Source organism: Pelodiscus sinensis, chromosome 1, assembly GCF_049634645.1.
Source record: "Pelodiscus sinensis isolate JC-2024 chromosome 1, ASM4963464v1, whole genome shotgun sequence".
NCBI lineage: Eukaryota > Metazoa > Chordata > Testudines > Trionychidae > Pelodiscus > Pelodiscus sinensis.
In genome coordinates, this window is record NC_134711.1 from 61354071 (window position 1) to 61370885 (window position 16815).

General features: G+C 43.7%; 1 protein-coding gene and 1 long non-coding RNA gene across 11 annotated transcripts in view; both read left to right on the forward strand.

Moving 5' to 3' along the window:
* MSRB3 (methionine sulfoxide reductase B3) overlaps nucleotides 1-2560 on the forward strand; it is a 135093-nt gene extending 132533 nt beyond the window's left edge. For all 7 annotated transcript variants that reach the window (XM_006130198.4, XM_025188271.2, XM_075931156.1 and 4 more), the window contains one exon: nucleotides 624-2560. In XM_006130198.4, the coding sequence (XP_006130260.2) occupies nucleotides 624-788 (165 nt within the window). In that variant the 3' untranslated portion in view covers nucleotides 789-2560. The remainder of the gene's footprint in view (nucleotides 1-623) is intronic.
* A 12800-nt stretch (nucleotides 2561-15360) lies between these two features.
* LOC142829753 (uncharacterized) overlaps nucleotides 15361-16815 on the forward strand; it is a 126014-nt gene continuing 124559 nt past the window's right edge. For 3 of the 4 annotated variants that reach the window (XR_012904498.1, XR_012904507.1, XR_012904501.1), the window contains exon 1: nucleotides 15361-16111. This is a non-coding gene — a long non-coding RNA (uncharacterized LOC142829753). The remainder of the gene's footprint in view (nucleotides 16112-16815) is intronic. The other variant, XR_012904512.1, reaches the window with a different exon arrangement.

The following is a 16815-nucleotide window of genomic DNA, read 5'->3' on the forward strand; positions in this document are numbered from 1 at the left end:
TAGCCAAAAATATGAATATATTGGAAATATAGTTGTTTCTGAATTATATCAAATATATACAGTTCTGCTGCTCTGTGGTCCCTAGTACAACCTGCAGAGACAACTAAAGGCCCATCAGTTCTCAAACCGTGGGTTGGGACCACAGAGTGGATCACAAATCTCTTTTAATGAGGTCACCAAGGCTGGTGTTGGACTTGCTGGAGTCTGGTCCAAAGCCCAAGCTTCACATCCCAGGTGCGAAGCTGAGTCCCACCACCTTGGGCCAAAGTCAAAACTTGAGGGCTTCATCCCTTAGTGGTGGGGTTCAGGTTATAGGCCCCCCACCTGGGGCAGTGGAGCTTGGTGGGCTCAAACTTCGTTCTTTCCTCCTGGAATCATGTAGTTTTGTGTGTGTGTGTGTGTATGTGTGTGTGTGTGAGAGAGAGAGAGAGAGAGAAAGGGGTTACAGGGCAATGAAATTTGAGATCCCCTGCTAATGAAAGGTACCTAAGACATTGTTCAAGCTAGTTTCGTGGTGTAACCATTGTCCCACAATAGACTAACCTTAAGACCTTAGTATTCATTGCATTGCCATGCCATGCAGTTGTATAGAAATGTAATGATATTTTGTTGTTTTATTTCAGTGTGGTGCTCACCTGGGGCATATCTTCGATGATGGGCCTCGTCCAACTGGCAAAAGATATTGCATAAACTCTGCTTCATTATCATTTGAGCCTGGAGATAAGAACAATGCTGAAGAAGGCTGCAGTAGCACCAGTCCAGCTCAAACAGACAAAACCGATTTGTAGGGCTAAAGGCAGTCTGCAGAAAGTTCATGGCTTATGAAGAAGGGTTTTTTCTAACTTGACTGCTATATTAGCTCCTATTTTTAAATTTTTAAAGGCATTCTGCACCATTTTTCTTTGCTGAAATTGAGGCCTTGTCTGCCAACGTATTTTACTATATAATAAGATCTAAATATTTGTTGACTGATTCTTTTGGTTTGTTTTGGGGGAATGCTTTAGGGAAGCCTTAAAACAAGAAACTTAAGATCCATTTGTTATTCGTTTCTTCTTATCACTTTGTTAGCATAGGTTTGAATATTTTTCCTTTTTTGTAAGCAGAAGGGGATTGTAGTTATCTTCAGACAATAGAAGACTCCTAAATGTAATAAAATTATTGAGATCCCAGCACATCTGTGGTTCTGATTTGCGAGGTATGTGGCCTTTGATTGTGTGTATTCAACCATCATAGTATATCAACCACACCCTGCGAAAACTTGGACTTAAGCAATTCCCTCTTAACTAAAAGTGATGGATGAAATGTAAAGCCTTCCTTTGGCTAACTTACTGCCGAAATAAAAAGGGTGTAGACATTGCAGAGAAGTATATGTTGCACTACAATCAATTTTCCTCCCCTGTAGGATGTTAGAATGGAGTATTAAATCCGTCTTGAAACTATTAAGCTTCACTTGTTCAGGGTTCACTGAATAGCCTTTGCTTGTTTGTGAGGCTTTGTCTTCTGCAGCTACAACTATTAGATGTCTGAATTTGGATTAAAATATAAAGGGGATTCTTTATGTAGGAAGGAGCAGGTAGAACTTGTAGAGAATTGAAGTGGATGTGAGTTCATAAAGGTGGGCTGTTTCCTCTATCCAAAGCAAGGAGTCCTTACAAGGCATCAGCAGAACCATAGAAGAGACTCCAAGGACTTGAGGGAACTGCATAAAGAAAAGTGAAACCTTTCTGAAATACTCTCCATTTTTAAATTAAGCGGACCAGGGCCCATAAACCCTTGAAGGGCCAGTTTTTGTTATATTTAGCTATGGTGAGGGATATGGAGTAGGGAGGGTGACGTAACAAAGGAGCATGAAAAAGGCTGTCAAAAAGCCAGACTATTCACTTAGTGAGAAAAATTGCTGGTTTCACCTGGCAAGAAATTTTCCACAACTGCTCTCAGCATTTACTTTAGTCGCATATGGATATAATTGTGAGCAATAAGGTTCTCTAAGCTTTAGTGATATAGTATTATCTAATATCACTTTGCCTTGAAATGTTCAGTGACCAGTCAGATCAAGTGCTTCCTTTGTGAATATCCCGTTATGATTGACATTGGGTCTAATTCTTGTCCCATTGGGAACAAAAATTCCCCTTGATTTTAATGGAAGCAGAATTGAGCCTATTATACCAATAAAATTGAACATATTACCTGAAATGTAGAGTATGGCTGCCCTTTGAAATAGGGGTGATTCCCAGCTCAGTGAGATGTTCACACAGTTGCTCTGTTTGGTTGAGTTACCTGGCTAAAAATAGAGGATAGCAGCGGCAGTGCAATTGAAGAGAGGGGCTCCCCACCTCAAGTGTGCACTTAAACTCTCAGACTGTGGTCAGGACTTGCACTGTGGGGCTCACACTCTATTTTTAGCACGCTAGCTCAATGGGGATGGGCTCAGCTTGGGATGGAAACAGAAACACTCTTTATTTTAAAAACAGCCTCTGTAAAAACGTATAGAAATATGAGAATTGCCTCATTAGCACTACAGCAGATCTAGGGAAGCAGCATAAAATGCTTTAAAGAAAATTTAATACAAATAAAGATACTAAATATTTAGGGCTAGATTTTTCAGGACTTACATAAAGGAGCCACTCTCTAGAAGTAAAAGCGACGAGGAGTCCTGTGGCACCTTATAGACTAACTGAAGTGTAGGAGCATAAGCTTTCGTGGGCAAAGACCCACTTCGTCAGATGCATGTAGTAGAAATTTCCAGAGGCAGGTATAAATATGCAGGCCAGGATCAGGCTGGAGATGACGAGGTGGATCCAATCAAGGAGGATGAGGCCCACTTCTTGTAGCTGATCTGGAGGTGTGAATTCCAAGAGAGCAGAAGCTGCTTTTGTAGTTAGCAAGCCATTCTTTAAGTTTGACACAATCAACTCTGGATTAAACAAAGACTGTGAATGGCTGGCTAACTACAAAAGCAGCTTCTGCTCTCTTGGAATTCACACCTCCAGATCAGCTGCTAGAAGTGGGCCTCATCCTCCTTGATTGGATCCACCTCATCATCTCCAGCCTGATCCTGGCCTGCATATTTATACCTGCCTCTGGAAATTTCCACTACATGCATCTGACGAAGTGGGTCTTTGCCCACGAAAGCTTATGCTCCAATACATCTGTTAGTCTATAAGGTGCCACAGGACTCCTCGTCGCTTTTGCAAATTCAGACTAACACGGCTACCCCTCTGATACTTGATCTCTAGAAGTAGTCCCACTGCTGTTGTGTACACAATTACTCCCTGATGACAGTAAAGTGCTTAGTGTACAAAGGCAGTCAGACTGTCTTTCCAGGATCCGGTTATTCTTTAACAATTTCTTACAGAAGGGCTGTTCTTATTCCTTGCCTTTGTTTGAAGAGAAGCAAGTTTTCTCCTGTAACATTTTCTGACATAAATGTGAAAAATGCAACATCTATACAAACGTGGTGCATACATGTGGTTTAATTTCATATTGCTGTTGGATTTGTTATCAGATTTCACTGTATTTCTGTCTTATGTTAGAGAAATATAGTACTAAATCTTCAGTGAGCAATAATGTCAGCTGTCCTACAGTAGATTTATTTTTGCAGGATATGGAATGCAATGAACTGAATCAATATGGCGAGGTGTATGTGATCTGTGGGAGTTACACCATTTAACATAGGAAACTCATTGTTCTCTCTCTGCACCACAGCACAGTGCAAGGTAAGTGCTGTTAGAAGATGCCAGCATTGGCTGGTATTAAAAAGTCTAAATTTAGGTCAGCCAGTCTGTGGTCATGACAAAAGTATTTTGGGAACCGAGCACATTGTCTCATGTAACAAGTGAGCATTTCTATCTGGCTAAACTTTGCACTGTCTGCGTGCTCATACGTACTGAAAGTAAATGATGCTGAAATAGAAAGCTATCTTTTATAATATCCTCTCCTATCTTGCTACTTGATGTTGGAATAGAATAATTTTTGAAGTGATATGTAAAAGGTGCACGTACATATTATAGAGAGCCAATGATCATTTCAGCCTTTGGTACCTTTAATAATTAAAATCTGTCCTCAGAACAGTTCAATACTTTTTAGAAATATTTATACTTTTTCAATTAAAATTTCTTTGCAAATATTTATCCTATATTAATAAACAATAACACTTCTTCATAAGTAAACGGTGTTCTGTTCTCTTTCCTAAGTGTGTCTGGTTTTGCCATGGATTCATCTGCTTTCAACTGCAGCCAATCCTAAGGCGCTTCCTTTATCTGGGTCCCTTTACTGACAGTCTGCATTTTGTGTAGTAAATCAGTGACTCTCAACCAGGCCGTGAGCAGGTGTCAGGGGATTCACCAAGCAAGTCCAGCATTAGACTTGCTCAGGCTCAGGGCAGGAAGCTGAAGCCTCACCACCTGTGGCTGAAGTCAAAGCTTGAGCAGTGTAGCTTTCCAGGCCCCCCTGCAACTCCCCTGTGGTCCCTCGACAGTTGCCTTCCTTGCTACTCCTAAACACCAGCCCTGACTTTTATATGTAGAAAAACAATTGTGGCACAGATGGGCCATGGAGTTTCATTGCAGAGGGCTTCAGAAAGAAAAAAGTTGAGAGAGACACTATTATATATCCAAATGTTATCACATAATTTTTAATATTTTAGTAGATACCAAAGCCCTGTAGTGTACTCAGATTCCTCACATGTACCAGTCCCTGAGTAAGTACTGAGCAATCCAGATATAATTGAGGGGACAGAAGCACATACATAAGTGCTCTGCTTTCACCTGAGCAAAAATCTTCAGCCACTTCCGTATGTTTTTGTGTGCATTATAGGGCTTTGGGGAGGTCTATGCAGATAGCACTTCGCAAATTGTAAGAGTTCTACCATGCAAGTGCATAAACTGCAGCTGAGCAATTTGGCTGGAAACTTGCATTTTGTTAAGGATTCATCTCTAGGGAAACAGGTTTGGAATGCCTCATTGTTCACAGACTATCTCAGTTTGATAAATCAACCGCACAACAAGTTTTTAAAAAAATTGAGGAGCGGGGGAGAACTTTTATGTTGTTTTCAGTCCTGCTTTTGTTCACATTCCAGGAAACCTAGTAAATTGTTTTGGGGGCAGTAATTCAGTTAATTGTTCTCAAGTATTGCAGGACATCCAAGGACAAGCTATGCTATAGTCAGACAGAATGTCAGATGACATTCTGAGGATTAAGTTTGCCATATCACGAGTATACGCTACATGAGTCCAAAACCAACCCATTCTACTCCCCTTACTCCCCCACACTCTGTCTCCTTTCAGAGGTGAGATAATGTGATGCTTCTAGGATTGAGGGACAGCTAATACTGGCTACAATGTGACATGGGGCCAGCTTCTTTCTCATGCTTCGATTCTTTTGTTCTGCATTGCTGGGATAATCTGACCCTGTGATGGACAGGAGGAGTGCTGGCCAGCACGTGGGGGTATGTCTACACTACAGAGTTAGTTTGAACTAACGAACGTTAGTTTGAACTAACTTTGATAGGCGCTACACTAGCGTTCCGCTAGTTCGAACTTAATTCAAACTAGCGGAGCGCTTAGTTCGAACTAGGAAAACCTCATTTTACGAGGATTAAGCCTAGTTCGAACTAGCTAGTTCGAATTAAGGGGTGTGTAGCCCCTTTATTCGAACTAGTGGGAGGCTAGCCCTCCCCAGGTTTCCCTGGTGGCCACTCTGGCCAACACCAGGGAAACTCTATTGCCCCCCTCCCGGCCCCGGACCTCTTAAAGGGGCATGGGCTGGCTACGGTGCCTGTGCCAGGTGCAAGCCTGCCAGCACCCAGCCAGCAGACCCTGCACCTGGCACGGCTCGAGCCAGCCACCCGATGCCCCCCAGCCCTCCCCCTCTTCCCGGGACCAGGCTGGTGGCGCCCGGGACCGCAAGAGGCGGGCACCCGCCTGGGCTAGTGCGGACATCGTGGACCTCGTCCACGATCTCCGCACTAGGCACAGGAAAGTGGCTGGCTAGGGCAGGAGAGCTGCCAGCCTGGCCACCCAGGAGCAGGTGTGCATGAAAATCAAGGGGGTCCACTGAGACCCCCGACCCTGAGCCCTGAGCTTACAATGGCCGTCCTGGGTCAGACCAAAGGTCCATCTAGCCCAGTAGCCTGTCTGCCGACAGCGGCCAACCCTAGGGACCTTGGAGGGGATGGACCGAAGACAGTGACCAAGCCATTTGTCTCATGCCATCGCTCTCCAGCCTTCCACAAACCTTGGGCAGGGACACCACTCCTACCCCCTGGCTAATAGCACTCCATGGACCCAACCTCCATGACTTGATCTCACTTCCCTTTAAACTCTGTTCTAGTTGTAGCCTTCACAGCCTCCTGCAGCAAGGAGTTCCACAGGTTGACTCTTTGCTTTGTGAAGAACAACTTTCTGTTACTAGTTTGAAGCCTGCTACCCATTCCTTTCCTTTGGTGTCCTCTAGTCCTTCTTTATGGGAACTAATGAAGAACTTTTCTGTATGCACCCTCTCCACCCAACTCCTACTTTTAGAGACCTCTATCCTGTCCCCCCTCTGTCTCCTCTTTTCTAATCTGAAAAGTCCCAGTCTCTTTAGCCTCTCTTCATATGGGACCTGTTCCCAACCCCTGATCTTTGTAGTTGCCCTCCCCTCTCCCACGCTCTCTCTTCCCCTCTCCCACATCCTTTTCCCAGTCTCCCCCAGTTTTGTTCAATAAAGACAGATTCCATTTTTGAACACAATTGTCCTTTATTTTGTACATCAAGAAAAGGGGCTAGGGAAGGGTAAGTGGAAGGAGGTGAGGGAGGAATGGGGCACGAGCCCCCGTTGAGGAGGACTGGGCTGGCTCTGCGGGCTTCTGGGGGTGGAAGCTCTCCTGCAGCCCCCCAATTGCCCCCTCTCCCCAGATGGCAGCCTGCGGCAAGTGCAGCCGGTCTGATGGCCGAGTGCTGTGATGTGCCCAGTGTGGGCACTCCGGGCACTCCAAGCCAGGACTGGTTTGCAAGCGGGGCACCCTGAGAACTGTCTGTCCGGGGTGGGGGTCGGGTCCCTTTAAGCGCAGCCCTCGGCTAGCCTGAGACAGCATCTCCACACTCTAAGTCCTCCTGTAATGCCCTGCCGGCATTGCTTCCGGCCATCCTTAAGCCCGGTTCAGGGTCCACTTAATGTGGACATGCTAGTTCGAATTAGCAAAACGCTAATTCGAACTAGTTTTTAGTTCTAGACGCGTTAGTTCGAATTAGCTTAGTTCAAATTAACTAATTCGAACTAAGTTAGTTCGAATTAACGTTGTAGTGTAGACGTACCCTGAGTTACTAAAGGGTTAAACCTAGGGAGCTGAGGGTATGTCTACACTACCAGCCTAGTTCGAACTCCTCGTGAAACAAGGAGTAATGGTAGTTCGGACTAGGAAGCCTAATCCGAACTACCTAGTCCGTGCTGCGTGTAGCCGCGCGGCACGGAGTCCGCACTAGCAGACATTTAAAAATGGTGGCGCCCAGCTTTATGCAAATGAAGCCCGGGAAATTCAAATCCCGGGCTTCATTTGCAACTCCCGTTGCCTACATTACCACCCTAGTTCGAACTAGGGTGGTAGTGTAGACATACCCTAAGGGTGTTAGCAGGGGACCAGAAGCACCAATGGGGGGTACAGTGCTGAAATTTAAATTGTAAATATACATCTGCTGCCGTTTCTCTTTGTGTGAGTTTTTTGAAGCTCAAGGGACATGATTTTTAAAATCCAGACAGAACTACCATTCCTCCAAGGAATTCAGGGCATGGAAATGGACTGGACTGTGAAGGGATCCTCCACTCACCATATTTAAGCTACAGTCCCAAAAGACTGTTTCTTTATGTTTTGATCTGTTCTTTTCCTAGTTGCTGTGTAACACATAGCAACCAAGTATGTTTTATCAAGCATACATTTTTGTTGTTAATAAAGTCATCTTTTTAAGGTGGTGATTTGATTCTTGTGTCCTGGAAGGTAACAGGAGGTCTGTCAGGATGCCTGCCTTCAAGGGCGGATATAGGGCAGGGCGAACGGGGTGGCCGCCCCGGGCCCCGCGCTTAAAAAAGCCCCGTGCATGCGCCGTGGCAAAGGGGGGCCCGCGGAGTTATGCTGCCCGGGGCCCCGCAAAACAGTCATCTGCCCCTGCCTGCCTTGTTTGAAGAGCCAGCTATCTGAATTGTAGTTTGCTTCCTGTTTTTCTTTTTGCAAGCTCTCTTGTGGCAAAAGTTTGGGGTACCCCTTGGGAAGAAATTAAAGTGTTTCTTCCTGATTTTCAGGGATTAAATCACTTGATAGTGGCAGCTACTTCCCAAGGCCAGGGAATCTGTGACCTTTTGGAGCTTTTAAGCAGAAGCCTATAGAGGCAAGGTATTTTTAAGGTCTCCTGCAGGCCCCCACCTTCTGCACTCAGAGTGCCAGAGTGGGGAACAGCCCTGACAGACCCTAATACCAATGTATCCTGATTCAGTACAAGGAAGATCCTCTGGTGGCTTAGAGCTGGTGTAGAGGCTCTTACCACCATACCTCTCCCTGCTGATGGCATAGTGGGGGAAAGAGGGAAATGGCCAGGGTGCCCTCCTACAGTTTTGTCTCCTTGGGAGCCATTAGCCTGTTACAACTTGACCTAGATGGATGAGCCCCACATGCTGGGCCCATGGAAGGATCACTGCTCCTTTGCACCCCTAATCCCAAGGTTGCATTGTTTGCAATCTGGTTATAGATGAGGTTGGTTCTACATAATTGATAACATGGGCAGGCTCGGTGCAAGCGCCCCATGTAACTCAGACAATAAACATCAGTCAGAACCTGCAATACTCCTGTTGTTCTGGTCGTTGGCCTCTCATGCAGTCGCTATCAAACAGTGCCCAAGTGTGTCATAGTTTTGTAATAACAAAATTTATTCATAAAGGACTGGAATGAGATTGTCTCTTTTCTTTTTTGTACTATAGTTGAATCCAGATCTCCAGAGACAATGCTAATGGATGCACTTCTTTTCCCACTTCAGTTTGCAAGAGATTGCAATTGACCATTAACCTCCTGTTGCAGTACAGTGAGCCCTCGCTACTTCGCGGTTCGACCATCGCGGATTCACGACTTCGCGGACTTTTTTCATTACGTATGTATATACGTGAATCCGCGATGGTCGAACCGCGAAGTAGCGAGGGCTCACTGTATACATGTTAAATAAATACGTAAATATTGTGTTCCTACTTCGCGGATTTTCAGCTATCGCGGTCGGGTTTGGAACCTATCTACCGCGATAAACGAGGGTTCACTGTAGTGCCTTCCACCCAGAAAACTCCTAAGGCTCTTTAGATAGGCCATTACTTGATTCTACGTGACAAAGGGCTGGGTGGTGTTCTGGGTTAGTGAGATAGGGTTTGTCTACACTATTAACTTTTTGCAGAAGAGGTAATGCAAATGAAGCACTCATTAGTGCTTCATTTGTACATGTGTTCCGATCTGTTTTGCGGAAGAGGTTTTTGCACACACAAAAAAAGCAGTGTGGATGTGTCCATTTTGCACAAAAACCCCTTTTTGAGCAAGATCCTTATGCCTGTAAAATAGAGGCATATGGATCTTGCATAAAAAGGGGGGTTTGCGCAAAATGGACACTTCCACATTGCTTTTTTGGCACAAAAACCTCTTCCACAAAACAGATCGGAAGAGATTATGCAATTGAAGTGTGAGAAAATGCTAACGAGCACTTGATTTGCATTGCCTCTTCCGCAAAAAAAGTAGAGTAGACATAGCCTTAGACTTTTATCTCTAGCTTCAGTTAGAGGTTGTATTCTTTACTCCCTGTTCAAAAATGGTATTCCTGTGAACCATTTAATAGCTGCCAGGTTTCAGTGTGGCATTAGCTCCATTTTTGTAGTGGTGAAAGTAATAGACCTTGCATTTATATGACTTTTATAACTCCCAAAGCTCTTTGAGAATCTGATTTTTATTTTATAGCTACTATATATGTTATGGTTTGTGCATCTGTCTGTCTGTGTGTGCATCCGTCTATCTATCTGTGAGTCCATTTGTTCAAGAACTCCTCCTAAATAGTTTAAATTTGCTATGCAACTTAAAGCAACGTAAGGTTTGGTTGTACCAGGACAATGGGATGTGCCTGGAATTCGATGGTTTCTCATAAAATAGAAAGGGTGAGTTCTGCAAGGAGGGACAGTTATACTGTAGAATGACCATAGGGGAACAGCCAAGGGTCAGAGATGGGGACAGGGACAGCTATGACCCCCTTGGACCAGCAGAGGGCAGGAGTGGAGAAAGGGACAGCTAGCTATGATATATTTCAGAGAGTTTGTCTGTGTGTCTGTCTATCCTAACATTGCAGTTGCAACAACCACGGAGGTATTTCTCACCTGGCCCCAAGCTGCTGCTGTGAGAGATTGCTGGGGTAGTCCTCTCTCTCCACGGCAGCCTGCATACTGAACCCCTCCTCTCCTGCCCCACCCCAGAACAATGATTTAAATGAAGAAACACCAAAATTATTTAAATTAAGGACCCGAGCAACTAGGTAAATCTTCTAGTTTATATATAATATTAAAGCTGTAGGATCAGATACATAAAGTGTGTGTGAAATCACTTCAAAGGGGCAAGTATGCATTCAAGAAACTAGCAGATGTAGCATCAATGTCTATATTTACATAGCAGCACCATCATTTCAAAAGAAAGAGAGGAGAAGCTGATGTGAGTTAATGAACTGACCATTTATCTGTACTTGCAGCTGGATATGCAAAATCTGTTAAATGTTTTTATAAAAACTTTGTGATCCATCAGGATAAGGGCAGTATGTAAATGTAAGGCCCTACTACCATGACTTAATAACAACAATATAGTATTATATTATCTATTATTAGAATCACTTTATCTGCCCCTGAAATTCAGCCACTGATCAGATGACTCACAGAAGCTATATGACAAAGTCCACCAAGACTCATTCCCTTTCCTGACGTGGTGAGAATACAACGCCCATCTCAAACTACAGATAAAAGTCTAATTTGCTATCTCATAGGACCAGCAAAACCTTTATCTATTTTGCCACCGATTGATGACTCTTTAGGATGTCTATTATATTGGCTGGTGTACCATAGGCCTAGTCTGAGTTTTATACAGGGGCAAATGTCACACCTGCCTGCGGCTTGCCCTCCTAAATTATGCCCATGTGCTTGCTCTCCAAACATTAACGTGGATGGTGATTCTATAATTGCTTGTGATGGAGGCCCACTGTTGGAGGCCTTGCAATCATTCCACATTCCACCCCAAGGAAAGAGCAGTGAAGGTGAATCCTCCATACCTGCCTAGAAAGGCTGCAAGGAAACAGCCAATTAGAGCACGGCAGGCTCACATAAAAAGAGCCGCTGGGGTTGAATAAGGCAATTCCTGGCTGGGACCAGAAGGGTGAGGAAAAGCTGGAAGATGATGAAACTCTCCAGTCAGAGAGGCTGGGGGGGAGACCCTGCTTAAGCTTGGAACAGACTGAGAAAACCCAGGAATTGCAACCCTAAGGTAGTGGATGAAAGTGATGGGATCAAGTGGGAAGCACCCTAGTGAATGCAGCAGCAGCAACTATTAAAGAAAAGGAGCAGATGACTGCTCCTTATAGGGTTCCTGAGTTGGGATCTGGACAAGAGTAGGACAAGGTCCACCCATCAGCAAATGGGGAAGTGAACTAAGCCTTGCGAAGGGGATAAAACTCTACTGAAAGCCTGAAAAAGGGGCTAGAATTTAAATAGGCCAAGAGATGGGGCTGAAGACCTTGGAGATGGCCAAACCTGTGTTACCCCACAAGGGGCTGACTCATTGTGGCCTGTGTGATCTAGCTGGAGGGTTGAACTATTGAAGACCAGCCTGATGAGGTCAACACCCCACAGGAGATGCCAGGAAAAAAGAAAATTGCAGCACCACTCCCAGACAACAGGAGGCACTCACCAGAGATGAGTGCTTCCCTTCACACTGCTTAGTGGTTGTTTACTTACTGTCTGAAAGTGCCTTTTTCTTAATTCACTGGATCTAATTCTATAGAGCTTTCCAGCCTTGGCACTCCCATTGGCTTTAACAGGACTTTGGCATGCAGAGCAGCCTCAAAATCAGGGCCCAGCTGCCCTTTCCTACTGTGACATAAACGTTCTTTACTTTTATTTTATTTTTCCAATTTGTAATAAATTGCCTGTAATAAAAGTTAAAATAGTTCTATTATCCTCTAGCTAATAAAGGCAATGAAATAGTGCCCTCTTTCATCCCATTTTAAAGCAATAAACATAAGAATGAAAATAAGGCTAATATAAATTTGTTAAAAAATAACAGCAATATGATCCTGCTCATTGTGTGACACCATGAATGAATGTACCACCTTCCCAACACACTTAAAAAAAGGTTGAAATGCTTTTTAGGACAGTGATAAAATTGAATGGATTTTTTTTGTAAAGTTTATTGACTATTACAAGGCGGTCTTCTACAGAACTCTCAATGGAGCGGCACAATAGCTGACTGAGCATTTTGTGTAGCTGAGTGGGAATGCTGCATGTTACATTTTGACCTTGTTTCCTGGTTAAAATAAAATGGAGCTAAAGGAATGCTTAGAAAATCTTTTCAGATCAAGAATCTGATAATTGACTCTGGTATTATTTTTCAAATAAATGAAAGCAAAGCAATATTTTTACCCAAAATATTTCACTATCAGTGACATGATGAAAGAAAACTTACAGACAGTACAGACTTGAGTTTTTCTGGAGTGCTCATACTGGCAAGTAGTCCAGTAACAAGTATTTAGCTCCCTTAGCAATAGGGCCCCTCTCACGTGCATGCTTACCTCCCCATGTTATGTGTTTTCAGGCTCAGGACTCAACCTGTCATATTAAGCAGAAATAATATATTTGCATAGGCAATTAGTGGGGAGAGAAACAAAGGGAGCACCAGCCTCACCCCCATGTGACTCCTCCCTGCACCATCTTTAGCTTAGGGCCCACTCACTCTCCACATCCTGTCCCTTCCCACATTATCTAGGTGGGAAGGGATGGGGGTAGGATATTTGTCCTGTTGCTCTGCACCGGGGAACAAGCAACATCCTAGGCAGCGTGTCCTGAGGCTGCTTCGACTCTGGTAAGTGCTGTGGCACTGTCCCATCCCAACCCCTTCACTCCCCATCCTGTTGGGAAGAGGTCTCTGTGACCCTCTGTTGCTGTACCACAGTTGGGAAAAAATCAGTGTGCAGATATCTCAGACGGGGCTTTCTGATTTGGTGTTTTTTAATGATTCACTGAGAATGACACCTGCAATCTAACCTTTTCTTCAGCCAAAAAGAATTGATTGTCTAATGCAACAGATCTGTTTTCCTCTGCTTCCATTTTCAAATACTGAAAGTTTTCCTTTTTCCTTTTCCTTTTCTTTTTGGATTGGTAGCATTGAAGTCAATGCACGTCCAATGTGAACTTTTCTCCTTTCACTTAGTCTGAAAACGAGGGTTGCCAACCCTCCAGGATTGCCTTTGCACCACAAGGAAATAAAAATTAATCTTTAATTAGAGATTGTCATATGTTGAAACCTCCAGGTATATATCCAACCAGAATTGGCAACCCTACTGAGAACTGTGACTCATGTTACATCCCAAGCACAAAATTATAAATATATTGTCTGTCCAGGTGTCAAAAATACGAGGGCGCAAAATATTATATCCTGTCTGTCTCAACTGTTCCTAAAATAGCAATGTCATATTTTATAGGCTCACTTGATTGGAGCAAGTAGCTGTTATGACAAACAGGGGAGAGATGTCTTTTTGTTATCATTATATAAGTGGAAAAGTAGATTTTGTCCTGGGGCTAGTAAATTTGCAGAATGATTTTCCAGGCTATTCTGAAAGTCCTCTTCTTGTAGTCTGGGCAGTCTCATCCAGTTAACAACTTCATTACTGTACATTTTTTACATACATGAACATCTGGAGAACATTGTCAGGTGTAACTCCTGGGCAGTGTGGAAAATATCTGTAATTATCTGAAACAAGTTTTGCTTTCAATGAAAGTATGCCCCTGCGGGGGCTGGCTAATTGAGAAAGTATGTATTAGGATAGCGACACTTTCACCTCTAGAACACCACTTCAATTTTGGCCTGTGTCTGTAATAGCCAAAATCCACAATGATTTCATAGCTTTTGTGGAGTGAGTTGGTCTTGGCACCACGTTACAAACCTACCACTCTAGTAGCCCTGCTCATAGGCAGATAGTCCAAGAACTGACTGGGCAAAACGATGGGCCTACTACCTTTGCTATAGGAGTGGTTTTTTTTGTGTGCAGGGGTGGATATTGCGAGTGGGGAAATTGTCGTTCATACTATTCATCCTGTACCTGGTTTGTGGCTAAAGAAAGGACTTACATTAGAAGGGTTTCCAACTTGGCAGTTATTATAAGCTCCAAAATCACTCTAACCATAAAACAATATAAGTCTCCGAAATAATTTACAAAAACACAAGTCCCGGTTTTTCCACTCCATTCCATCAGTTTTATGTCAGGAGTTAAGCTCTGGTAAACCTGGTACAATGGAATGGAAAGCTAGGCCCATTGACTGAGATTTTCAAGTCTCTGAGAGGTAGTTGTATTAGTCTGTAACTAAAAAAAATTAAAAAATAACAGTGGTCCTGTAGCACCTTAGGGTATGTCTACACTACCACCCTAGTTCGAACCAGGGTGGTTAATGTAGTCAATCGAAGTTGCAAATGAAGCCCGGGATTTAAATATCCTGGGCTTCATTTGCATCTTGCCGGGCGCCGCCATTTTTAAATCCCTGGTAGTTCGGACTCCATGCCCACGGCTACATGCGGCACGGACTACGTAGTTCGAATTAGGCTGGAACGAGGTGTAACGGTAGTTCGAATTAGCCTAATTCGAACTACCTACTCCGTGCCGCGTGTAGCCGCGGGCACCGAGTCCGAACTACCGGGGATTTAAAAATAGTGGCGCCCGGCAAGATGCAAATGAAGCCTGGGATATTTAAATCCCGGGCTTCATTTGCAACTTCGATTGACTACATTAACCACCCCAGTTCGAACTAGGGTGGTAGTGTAGACATACCCTTAGAGACTAACCAAAGATATATATAGATAGTATCATGAGCTTTTGTGGGCACAACCCACTTCTTCATATTACAAATGTCAAATGTCAACTATTACCCCATTTGCACATCCCTGCCCCTTTGTCAATATAGGCTTTTACGGTTACAACAGGTTCACACACAGTTTGCTGATTCCAGTGTTGCACAGGACTTCAATCCTAATCTAGGGATTTTTTAGTCAGATATCTTCAAGTCACTGAATATAGTTTTGTGGGCTAGCAGGGACCTGAGAGGTCACAAGTTGCAAAATGAATTCAGTGACCTCTGTTCATCAGTAGCTAGTTTTTCTTGGCCTTTGTGTCCTTTTAGGGTTTTACCAGTTCAAAGCTGTTGTCCGATAAATTGTTACTTGAATGGATGTGCAAGAACAGGTGTGTGCATATGTAATAAATAGTCACCCAACAGAATGAGAGGCAAAGGTTAGCTGAGAATCTGCCGACTGAGAGACTAATCTTGTTGCAATTTGAAATCAGTGTTAGTTTGGCCATTGAGCCCAGTGGGAGAACAATTTCCTTTGACCCTGAGAGAGCTAAAATTAGTGGGTGGTGAGGAGGCACCTATTCTCTGCTTTCAAGCCCCAGGATACAAGTACCTTTCACTGAAGTGGGTACGTGCTGCTAGCATCCTGTAGGGGAAGGGCAGTCATTCCCCAGAAGAGGCAGGTCAAAGCAGACAGCACTTTCATTTAAAATAATATTGTTTGTATTTTTCAAGGGCAGATTCTTGTGGCTGTTTAGGTCATAAGACGCCGGTGCCTGTTTGCATTGAAAAATGAGGGCAGAGGTGGTGGGAGGTGCCTGAATTGCTACACCAAATCTAACATTCTAAAACGAACACTGACCTGGCCAAAGGGCGGCTTCATTCATCCCTAGTGACACTGGGACATGAAGGGAGCAAGTCCAACAGCTGAATGACGTCCATCCAAGGGGAATAATATTTGGTATTCTGCCTCCATGAACATCAAATACTTCAGTACATGCAGAGATCCTGCAGGAATTATCCTCAAGTGAGTTGGGTAAATATTATGTATTGACTTCAGCTGACGTTTCTAGTGGAAAGAGATTATTCCAAAGGGCTAAGCTGTACCCAGTGATGGGATATGTTGCCTGCATCTGAAAGCATATTGGCCACAGAAGGGCCATCTTTTTTCCCTACACATAAAACTAAAAACTAAAACATAGGTTTCAGTATAAGCTAGACATGGGTAAAATAGAATGCCAAGATTTTTTTCAACACAGCTTTCTTTCTCGGTTGTGAATTTTGCTGGGTAACTGAACAAGCAAATTGTTAAATGTTGCTGTTTCATAGCAAAGACAAAGATGGTCTCTCCTTTGGGTGACGGGGCCACTTTCATGCAAAGGTTTTCATTTTTATTTCATGTTTTGAGCCAGGTGGCCAGAATGAAGTTAGGCATATGAGTCACATGACATTGGTTCTAGTTTACAAAATTGGCTGAGTGGTAGGAATAGAGGAATTGTCATACTGGAACACTGCTAGAAAGGGAAGTACAGTCGCTGGTACCGATACCTTTGACCCTTTTTGAGGCAGAATTACCACCTTACATCTTTAGCTAATTCCACTCCCACCCCTCCACCTGCCCCAGTTTGAGTATATTATGCAGAATACATGTGTGTGTGACTTGGCGTTGTTTTCAGTCCAGAAGCCAAAATTGCCAGAAACAATGACAATAAACGCATTTGTTCTCTATTG